The sequence below is a fragment of the Symphalangus syndactylus genome, chromosome 5 (genome assembly GCF_028878055.3).
Source record: "Symphalangus syndactylus isolate Jambi chromosome 5, NHGRI_mSymSyn1-v2.1_pri, whole genome shotgun sequence".
NCBI lineage: Eukaryota > Metazoa > Chordata > Mammalia > Primates > Hylobatidae > Symphalangus > Symphalangus syndactylus.
The window spans coordinates 150,057,946-150,069,163 of NC_072427.2; the positions used below are offsets into that span (position 1 = coordinate 150,057,946).

Consider the following 11,218-nt stretch of genomic DNA (forward strand, 5'->3'; position numbering starts at 1 on the left):
TGATGTTGAGTGGAATGCAAAAAAAAAAAGTGTCATCATTATAGAGATAATTAAAGCATTTGGGGTTTCCAAACATTCATAATTCATTATACTGAGGAATAAACATTTTTAACAAAAGTTGAATTTGGCCTTGGGCCCAAAAACATAATTATTCTAAACTTAGTCCCTACTCATTAATCATCCTCTGATTTCAATTCTGAAAAAAATAAATTTCAACTGGAATTAGCTTATCTGGAAACATTCCTACAGCGCATTTAATGCTCAACACTTGAAACATTGAGAATATGTTAGCGCACATGGACAAACTGCATAAAATCTATTTTAAAAAATGATTAAGATTTAAAGAATTCAATCTAGCCTCTGAATATTATTCTCTAGAAAAATGCTTTGTGAACCCAAGATTCTAACAGATTGATTCTAACTCCTTACTCGAATTCCAGTGAAGTTCCTAAAGAAATGCAGGCAAAAGTTTACTGCTGTTTAAATCCAACCAGTTTTAAGAAGGAAGAGCTAGACCACTGTAGAGATATTATAATTATAAATTTTTGTAAGCATCTATGTAGTATGTGCTATTCAAGAAAAGACTATATTGATTCATATATGCTTGTGAGCATTGTTTTATTTTTAGCAAGGACAGCTTATAATAAATTTTTATATTTATAAAATGACTCTGAGACAAGCATATGAGAACCCTTCCCAAGCATCTTGCTTGATTTTTCAATATTCTCAAGCAGAAGAAAACATATCAAATCAGACAATATTTTGCAAACAGGAGAAATGAGGTGATCAGAAGTGATATAATTATTGAAGATCCCTTCTTGTTCCTCAGCTTACTGCATGGCACAGCTTAACCTTCACATTGGGGGTCTGAAGCTGTGAAATAGTATTAATGCCACAGGGCAAGGGAGGAACAAGACTAGACATAGTGGCTGAGGGTCCTGGGAGGCTGCTGTATGCCTGGTACGACATGCAGGACGAACTGAAGTTCCTACTGAAAAAACTCAGCCCCAAGTCTTCAGATCCGCCATCATACAAGACGTCGTTTGAATTAGGCACCTGATCTCCCTGGAGTCTTCCTTTAAAATGTGGCTCCCCCTCTGGGGAGGAATGACGCAGTGGCCTCCTCCTGCTCTTTCCTTTGTCTTTGTAATTAATAACATATCTATTAATATCTCACATTGATGAAACTCATTAGAATTTGCCAAACATGTGGACCTATATTATCTCATTTAATCCACACAACCTTATGAGCTATTATATTTGTATTTTAGAAATGAGCAATTTAGGCCAGGCACGGTGGCTCCGCCTGTAATCCTAGCACTCCGGGAGGCCGAGGCTGGCAGATTACTTGAGGCCAGGAGTTCGAGACCAGACTGGTAAACATGGTGAAAACTTCCCTCTACAAAAATACAAAAATTAGCGGGGTGTGGTGGCACGCACCTGTAACCCCAGCTGCTCAGGAGGCTGAGGCAGGAGAATCACTTGAACCTGGGAGGCAGAGGTTACAGTGAGCCGAGATCACGCCACTGCGCTCCAGCCTGGGCAACAGAGTGAGATTCCATCTCAAAAGAAAAAAAAAAAGGCAACTTAAAGGCCCAAAAAGGCTAAATGCCTACACAAAATCCACTGGCTTCTTTTTACCATGTAACATTACACTTTCCAACATTTGATCAGCTCAATAAACATTCAGAGCCCCTACTGTGTGCCAGACACTGGCCCATAGAATCGTCAATAAACCCAGGCCGGCTTCATCTGCCCAGCAATCTTGGGGGCAGATCCCTGTGCCCATAAAATAAAGATAGCGATATCAGCCCAATCTAATTCACCAAGTAGAATAAAGCAATATAACTAACGTGGAAAGGGTTTGAAAACTGCAAAGAGAGCTATCCAAACTGGAAGTGTTGCTGTTAGCACCTTACTGGGAATGAACGTGCCGGGTTGCTTCGAACTTTAAAAGCAAAGGGCTGCTGATGATTCTGAACATCTGATGATAGAGGGAGCGCTTTTATAGGGTGAGAGAGGGAGTAACACAAGACCAGCCTCCTTCCATATCTCACAATTAAGTCTAAGTCCTTCGCTGGGCAGAGGATCTGTAGAGCACATTGCTTTGACAACTAACACACCTCCAATGCCTAGCCCGAAGCCCAAGTCAGGGACCGGGCCAAGAAAAATACTGAGGGATAAAAATATAGTTAAAAGAAGATCTAAAGGTTCTAGCCGGGGTTCACATCTGCACAAAACTGCCAAATTTAAGGGATCAGAATTCAAACATTTAATCACACCAGGAAACAAAAGCGGGGGAGGGAAATATTAGAATCACTATAGTGTATCAATTCTAAGATTCCTCTTTTTACCTTTTTACTTCTGTAAAATTGGGATGAATCAATACAATGGCAGGTCATAATTGTCAGTGTTCTCTCTTTCTTACAAATATGTCAGATAACACTGCATCTTACAATTAATGGTATCTTAGATTTAACTAATTAAATATTGTCTGTTTTCGAGCTGGTTCAAAGGGCTGCTTTCCAGAGGTATACTGCCTACCATGCTGTGTCTTATCCACTCAGTACTTTGCCACCAGGCACCTCTGCTCAGCCTTAGGGCTGGCCCTCCCTCCACACTCAAGCCTGGTCAGAATCCAGAAATCAGGACTGACTGCGGCAGGCAGCTTCCCACCCAGTGGCAGAGTAGCTGACTTCAGATCACATCTGCTCTCTCTTCTCCCCCCTTTAAACTGACTTGACTTCTTTTTAAAGCTTTGTAAACAACAAAGCTTCCAGTTATAGCCCCATTCCCAGCAGCTACCTGGTTCTATCTGTTTCTGCTTTAAGAAGACCATTCTAAGGCTGATCTTTGAGAAACATCCACTGCTGTTGGGGTGTCTTGGGCTGTCTCTTACCTTCTCTGTCAGAGCTTAGCCTGGCCTGTTTCCTGACCACAAGAGAAAAATCATGGGCAGCCTGCCCAGCTTTGTAGTCTACTTTCAGTGGCAACTTATACAGCAAAAGCAAGATTCATCTGCAAATCTTGTAACATGAACCTATCGCAGTGCAGTACTCTTCTAAGATGATGCACCAGCCACCCAGTGCATTTAGCATGTAACAGACTCCTGTCAAGAGCACCTCCCCCTGTTTGCTCTGACATACAAGAATGTGTAGAAAATGTGATATTCACAAAGAGGAAAAGAGAAGATCTAAATCTCAGGAAGAATCAAAAAGAAATGCAACGAGTCATTAAAAAAAAAACAGGAAGAAAGAAATGTGAACCACATGTAGAGCTACATGGGAAAAGCCTAGGTAAAGAATGGATAGGAACCACGTTGTTTTTCCACATCAAAATCACTCCTAACACCACACTGCAACTATCAAGTCAGTTGATTCCAGACCACAACACTGTTACATTCACACACAAAGTCGTGTCTCTGTCTCTGTCTCTCTCCCTCTCTCTCTCTCTCTCACACACACACACACGCAATTATCCTTCCTGCAAAGCTTCTCAGACTCTGCATAAAAACTAGTTTCAAATCAAAACAACTTAAGTGAATATAACCAATTACTTTGCTCCACTGAGCCTCATTTCTTGTTTTATTTTAAAAGCTTGATCCTCCTTCCACTCTAACTTCCACAGGCCAAATTCCAATGGCCTTCACTTGGGATCTTACCTGAGACCAAACTGAATTTATCCTCAAAATGTAACCGCCGGGTATGTCCTTGGACAGCAGAAACAGACAATGTGGGCCAAAGGAAACAAGTCTGTTTCATGATCTGATCTTGGATTCACCCCACTATTTAAAGAGACCCCACAGAAGAAGGGAAGAAAAGGGCCCCCAAAAGACCAGTTAAACAAGAGACAAATAACCAGTCAAGATATTCCTTGATAAGATCCTTAAAAATTATCTTTAATTGATGCCAAATATGAACAGATCATAAAGTGACAGAAGCAAGTAAAATTGCATAGATGAAAACTATGCGCATCAATTAGGTTCTCAATTCATAACATTCAATGTCCTTGACCTGACATATTACACAGTTAGAGAAGGGAAAATGCACAGTAGGTGAAGATGAGACATGTCCTTAACTCAAGGTGGAAGCAACTGGCAAATTCAAGAAATAAAATAGCGTTTTTTTCAGCTTAAATGGTTTGTTGTCCTGATGGTGCACTTTAAATTAATACTACTCGATTTTTATTTTTAACCTCAGTAATACTTTATCTTTACTATTGGAGGCATGTCACATGGAGTCCATGTTGTCTACTTACATCTGCTGCATAAACAGTCCCAAAACAGTGCGCTGAAGAGAAGAAAGGTGCTTCTGCAAGGTTTGGAGAGGAGACAACTTTGGCCTGGAATATTTTACAAGAGATTTCTTGTTTTGTTTTGTTTTCTTTCCATACACCATTTCTTCTTCTTCTTTGATTGTGGTACAAAAGTTTTCTATACTCTTTGAAGTTTCACATCATAAAAAGTAAACTCCTAGTTAGCTCCTAAATGACAATCACTGTGACTAGGGTTAATCTCCTTAAAGCGAATAGCCCTGACGTCAGCAGGGCCTCACCCCTTACATACATGCTGGACTTCCCGAGAAAGCCCAGGGTCATTTTGCCTGAGCAAAGAGGCTGGCATTTAATCCCAAGGCTTCTAAACTTTATAGCTATACCCTGAATTAGTTTGCACAGTGACCCAAGGTAATGGAACAGTTTTGGTTAACAATTCAGCTCCTGTTTGCTTCTTTACAAAAATGGTAAGTAACATACATTCTTTTAAGGTTTACCTGAGTCATACTAGACATGTTCACATATACCCTGAAATTCCATGATATAAATACAAGTAGTAATATGCCACGTGGTGAATGAGAGGTCACCTCCTGAGATCACAATTCAACTCGGGTTGTGTCTGGTCTTAAAATTTTAGTTTGTTTGTCTTCTTAAAATGAACATAAACATCAAAAGACTTCATTCTTGCTTGGAAAAGCCTGAAGATAACATGCTTGTTTGGCAGTTTGTATTCTTTCTAACAATTTTATACTATGGATGGTTACCACCCACCAATTCTCACCACCCCAGGAATAAGTCATTCCTGGAAGAAAATGGGAAAGTGCCTTCTGCTAATGTTCTTTCTCCTTTCTTTCAATCCAATCTACCAAACTAAGAATTAAAATGTAAAATTGTTAAAAAGCATGTCTTTTGAGGTCTCCTATATTAAATGAGAGGGCTAGGAAACTATTTTTATTGACTTTTAGATGGTAACTAATTTGAAAAATGTGTAACTATACACAACGTGAAGAAGGCCCTTTATAGGCTAAACCAAATTTCTACTTAAAAAAAATGTATTCCTCATTTGCCATTTACATGTATTTTTTTTTAATTCTCAAGCAAATCAAGATTGTGATACCACCTGTGCTTCAGGTCCACCATAGTGGAATCTAAACCTGCCCTACAATTCCATTTCAGGGAAATGACTGCCCACTGGCCAGAATCCTGGAGAAGGACTTGCTATTTGTTTATCTGATTCTGCAAGGCTCACCCATGAACACACTCCCAGTGAACTGATATAACTGAAAAGCAGAACTCAAGTCTCCAGGGAGTGCAAGAGGAGTTGTGCACAAATGGGAAAAGGGAGATGCAAAAACAGAAAGTTTTCGTGACTAGAATTTGTCTTCTAGAAATCTGAGGACAGAGGAAATGAATGTCTTTGGTCTCTCTGATTCAGATCACTTCAGGTGAGTTAACCACTTCAGAGATTCTGGGATGGCTAACAGCCCCGGTGTGACCAACCCTTCTATTGCCACCCTATTGAACTAGGGCCCCAATAGACTGGAAGAGAGGAATTATGGCTATCAGCACATCAGAAGTCTTCTCCTTCTGGAGAAAACACATAGTCAGGACATGAGCTGTTAGAGCTCCATGCCTAGGAAGGGGAAGAAAAGGTAAAAAGCTTGCTAAAATAAATATGAATAAGTAAACCAAAAAATAGTCATCCCTTAATAGGCAGTTTTGTTAAGTGCACCTTCAGGTCTACAAAGACATTTCAACACATTACAGTGCGAGGGTAAGAGCTTGGTCAAACATTGCATGCCTATGCTACACAGATAATCCCTGTACTCCATTCTTACTGAATTCATTGCAATGAGCTACAGATGAGCTAAGCAGCATTCATTTTCCTCACACCACCCCAAACTCATAACAACAACTCATCCCCAGTCCCAGGCTGACAGGTTCATCGCATGCAGCACTTTTTTCTATATCACATGCAGAAGAATCAACCAGTTCGGGGTGTAACCACGGTAAATATACCAAGTACCCAAAGTCAGTCTTGGTGCCATTTTCTCATCCATTAACCCATCCATCCCGCAGTACTGAGTGGATTATTGCTGTTGACAGAGTGCGGTGTTTCAAGTTCTGTGTGCACTAGACCTCAACGTTGAAATGAAAGATCAAGATATCCCCAAGACTGGGAGGAGGTTGGCATTTTTTTCCTAATTGGGGATTTTTAAGCAAGTAGGAAAGGAATCGCCAGAATGAGTTAAGGTTCAGACGAGAAGGAGCCATCACGTGGGAGGGTTTAATGCCCTGTAGTCGGATGCTGTGCAGTTCTTGGCCCCTCATCTTCCACAATGTGTGTAGTGTTCATCGCACAGATTCACAGAAGTCACATAGGAAAATAAGTCACATAAAAAATCCATGTTCTTTCTTTTAATCGAGTTAGCCAGAATGGGTGTAACTCGAGTTTCTAGGGTGATTGCCTCACTGCTAGTTCTAGGACAGGATGGGGGAAAGGGGTGGGAGAAACAGAACAGATTTTCAGAAGAAGCTGGGCCAGAATGTCAGGTAACAGGCAGCCACATGCTGAGTGCAGAATGAAGATTCCCCACCTCAGGGTCCTTAAAAAGGCTGTGAGTACCTCTCCACGGGTGGGTAGCTGCCGAGCTCCAGAAGCCTGTGTTCCGTGGCTCTCTTTCCGCCAGGAACAGGGTCCCCACCATTCTCTGGGCTGGGTAACTGGGGCAGCAGAAGTTAGATGTTCAACCTGTGAAGTGACTGCCAGGTGGGAAGATCATAGGGGCATCAGGAAATATCTGAAAGGGGTAGACCAGGAGGGAAGGCCTAAGAAAGGTTATTATCAACTGAGTGTTCCCACATCCACAACAATGCCTGAAAAGATTGGACCATCAGAGAGATTTGCAAAGTGCTGTTACCGACAGAGAAAAAATAAGGAAGGGTGCCAGGAGCACTACACTGGACCTGAGGAAGCCTTGTGTGTCCAAAGTGGCCCTCGATAGGAAACAAATTCACAAAAAGTTTATCTTGGCTTCTGGTGGAGAGAGGAAAAAACAAGTTCACAGTTCATGTCCAGTTCAAAGATGGGTCTCAGTTCACATCCAGCATCAGGCTGTCAAAGGGACCAATGCTAGTAGATGGCCAGAGAGACAGCACCCTCCTGGGTCTCTCCTCTCCAGGGTTTAGGGTGGTGTGGTCTTCTCACAGTGGTGAAATGAGAGAGCGAGAATGGAAAAAGAAAAAGCAAAAGATCTGTGCCCCAACCCTTCCCCACTTTTGTTACCTAACTTCTCAGCTGTGTTAAGGAGGCACTTTCTGCAGTTCACTGTGGGTACAGGATAAAGGCACTAAGCAACTATTAAATCAATTGGTTTAGTTTCTTCAGGGAGCCTCAAGGGGAGGGCTGAAGTCTCTACAGACTTCAAAGAATGACTGCAAAGAAAAAAAAATCAGCTCTGCCTTGGATGCATATAAGAGAGAAACATTTTCATTTACATCCTAAGAATGCACCAAAAAACATGCAGTATTGCACCTTTTTGTTTGTTTGTTTGCTTGTTTGTGTTGCTTGTGTTTGTCTTCAGCTAGAAAGAATACTTGTTCTTAGGTGTTGCTATATATACCTTGATGACTTATTTAGTTTTTCACATGGCTTCCCTTCAAGGGATGGGCATATTGGTCCTCTCTCCGCCTATACCTGCACAAAAACCTGGTATTTCCCTGAGCAAAGGCAGGAAAATTGACTGAGTGCCCCCACCCCCACCCCCCATAATTTCTATTGGGCCTTTCATCCCACAGACTTGTAATTTTTATTACTTTTAAAATTTTTATTACTGAAATCATGCATTAATTAATTCAAGGTACATCTTAGTCAAATAGGCCATAATGCTGAATAAGAGAACATGCTTTGAGCTCCAAAAAGTTATTGTTCCCATCTGACTAACATATGCACTTAAATACAGTACTTTATTTACTAATAAAATAGTTAATAAATGGAGGAGTGCACTTTTGGTGAATGCAAATGAAAAAGGATCTATTTTTAGAAGAATCGATTTCAACTTAAGCTTATCCCCTATTGTCTGGGTTAACTTCTCAGCATGCGATTATAAAATAAATTGTATCAGATTCAAACATGCTTACATTTAACTTCATTTGTGCTCTCTCGCAATAAGGAGGCTAAGGTTTTACATCCAGTTCTGAAAGCCAGGGGTCGGAGTGCAGGCCTGGTGAGAAAAGACCTGTATTTGGCTCATCTGCAGTTGAGAAAATTTAGCAGCACTGCAGATGAATCAATTAATTTAATTCAGTTATCTTTTTCTTAGAGAATAATCTGGATTAGAAAGAGAATGGGCCCAGGGGGAAATCCCTACACATCAGGACCAGTATCCAATTTATAAGGTGCTTTGTGAACCAGTCCCAAGTAACTGGAGTTTTCTTTTTTCACCTTGTAATATGCAGTTCAGTTGATCGAAATAAAAATAATCTATTCATTGTCCATTTTGGCTGGTCTATCATGTTACATATAATACATCCGATGCACTGTCTTCAATGTGCAATGCAGTTTGCAAAGATTTTTTACTGGAGTCCCATGCACATTTTAATTTTATATTTCTAAGTGATCATCTTGTTTTGAGTTTTTAAAAAAGTTAAAGAAACCAAAGCATTAAAAATGTTTCAGTTTGGGGAAGCATATGATGATATTTTACCTAGACTGGTTCATGGACTGAATCTTTTTAAGCCAGTTTTAGAAAATACTCTCTCTTTTCCCATTTTTTAATAAAAGGAAAATAATTTATTTTGTCATGGGTCTGGAAAGCTTCTGGTTCACCACCCCCAAAGTACTCAATGCAACAACGCATTGACAGTGAAATAGAGCATTCCAAGTCTACTTAGTAAAGTATCTACAAAGAGTGACACGAGTCACTAGGTTTTCTGTTTTGTTTTTTTAAGTCTTTTGAGCTGCTAAGTGGGGATTTTTTGTTTGCTTGCTTTTGTTTTTTAAACATCGGTCAGTAGCTTGCTCTTATTAACGCAGTTTTGGTTAGCTGTGGTGCAATTGCCAGTTCTGATATTGACCTGTCTATAATGGGCTATGCTATTATTCATATCCTCTTCGATCTCCATGTACTCAGACTTGCTCAGAGTGGAGGAACTGCGGCGACTGAGGTCACTGTCAGAGGCTAAGTTAGGGGAACTGACGTGGAGCAACTGAGCCTGCTCTTCCCCCTCAGTTTCTCGGTGGTAGAAATAGTTGAAATTGGACACAATGACAGGTACGGGCAGGGCAATTGTCAGCACACCAGCGATGGCACACAAGGAGCCCACGATCTTGCCTCCAATTGTCACAGGGTACATGTCACCGTATCCTACAGTGGTCATGGACACCACCGCCCACCAGAAAGCATCGGGGATACTGGAGAAGTGCGACTCAGCTTCTTCCGCCTCGGCAAAGTACACTGCACTAGAAAAGAGGATGACCCCGATGAAGAGGAAAAAGATGAGCAGCCCTAGCTCTCTCATACTAGCTTTGAGGGTCTGGCCCAGGATCTGGAGGCCCTTAGAGTGGCGGGAGAGCTTGAAGATTCTAAACACCCTTACCAAGCGGATGACCCTGAGGATGGCCAGCGAGGTGGCCTGCTCGCCCTTCTGGTTCCCTTCCTGCTCAGCTATCTCGGTGCCCAGGGTGATGAAATAAGGAATGATGGCCACAATGTCGATGAAGTTCATGATGTTTTTGAAGAAGTCCGTCTTGCTGGGGCAGGCGAAGAAGCGCACCACCAGCTCGAAGGAGAACCAGATGATACACAGCGTTTCCACGATGAAGAAGGGGTCTGTGAAGATGTTGGAATTGTAGACGACCGTGGTGTTGTCGATGCGGTGGACGGTGCCCGTGAAGTCCTTGTCATCCTTCAGCTCGGGGAGCGTCTCCAGGCAGAAGATGACGATGGAGATGAGGATGACCATGACGGAGACGATGGCGATGACCCTGGCGGGCCCCGAGCTCTCGGGGTACTCGAAGAGCAGCCACACCTGGCGCTGGTACTCCTTCTCGGGTAGAGGGCGCTCCTCCTCCTTGATGAAGCCCTCGTCCTCCCGGAACTTCTCCATGGCCTCCTCTCCCAACTCGTAAAACTTGATCTCCTCGGAGAACATGTCCAGGGGCACGTTGACCGGCCTCCGCAGGCGGCCGCCGGACTGGTAGTAGTAGAGGATGGCGTCGAAGCTGGGCCGGTTGCGGTCAAAGAAGTACTCGTTCCTCAGGGGGTCGAAGTAGCGCATGCGTTTCTTAGGGTTGCCCAGCAGCGTGTTGGGGAACTGCGCCAGGGTCTTGAGCTGCGTCTCGAAGCGCAGCCCGGAGATGTTGATCACCACGCGCTCGCAGCACTCGTGGTCGTCGTGGTCCGCCTGCCGGGGGTAGCTGCCGTCCTGGGGGTGGCCCGGGGCGGCCGAAGCCTCGTCCACGTTCTCCCCAGACATCACCGTCATGGTGGAAGCCGGGCGCGGGGGTGGGAGGCCAGGAGAGAGCCCGGGGTGGGAAACAGCCACGGACCGGGGGTGGGGGGGACCCAAGCGGCCCCCCCACCGGAGTGCGCGTCTCCCTCACGCCCAGGGGGAGGGGCTTCAAAACGAGCAGGTCGGGAGATCTGCGACTTTGCCTCTCGCTGCCGTCCCCTCCACCCTGCCTTTTACTCAATTTGGAATCCCCCTTGCCTGCGGGCCCGGGAGCAGCTTTTTGCGGAGGGTTGGGTTTGGGTTTGGGGGTTTGTTGGTTTTTTGTTGTTGTTGTTGTTGTTGTTTAGATATTTCTTCCTGATCCCAGGTGCCTTAACGCAGTGCCGTTCTAGCGGACTGGGCCATTGCTTCGGGGGTCGCCCTGGCCTCCCCTCCCCTCCGAGAGCCTTCCTAGGACCCGGTGCAGTGCCGGCTCAGCAGATCCCCACGCCTG

The 11,218-nt window shown here is 43.5% G+C and overlaps 1 protein-coding gene across 1 annotated transcript; it reads right to left on the reverse strand.

Moving 5' to 3' along the window:
* Positions 1 to 3,877: 3,877 nt before the first annotated feature.
* On the reverse strand, positions 3,878 to 10,912 carry KCNA1 (potassium voltage-gated channel subfamily A member 1). Its single transcript, XM_055281019.2, has one exon. It carries the CDS (start codon positions 10,756 to 10,758, stop codon positions 9,271 to 9,273), a length of 1,488 nt encoding a protein of 495 aa, XP_055136994.1. The 5' UTR covers positions 10,759 to 10,912; the 3' UTR covers positions 3,878 to 9,270.
* Positions 10,913 to 11,218: the final 306 nt, after the last annotated feature.

Bases quoted from the DNA above. Each gene is read 5' to 3' on its own strand.
- KCNA1 (XM_055281019.2), bottom strand. From the start codon at position 10,758: ATGACGGTGATGTCTGGGGAGAACGTGGACGAGGCTTCGGCCGCCCCG.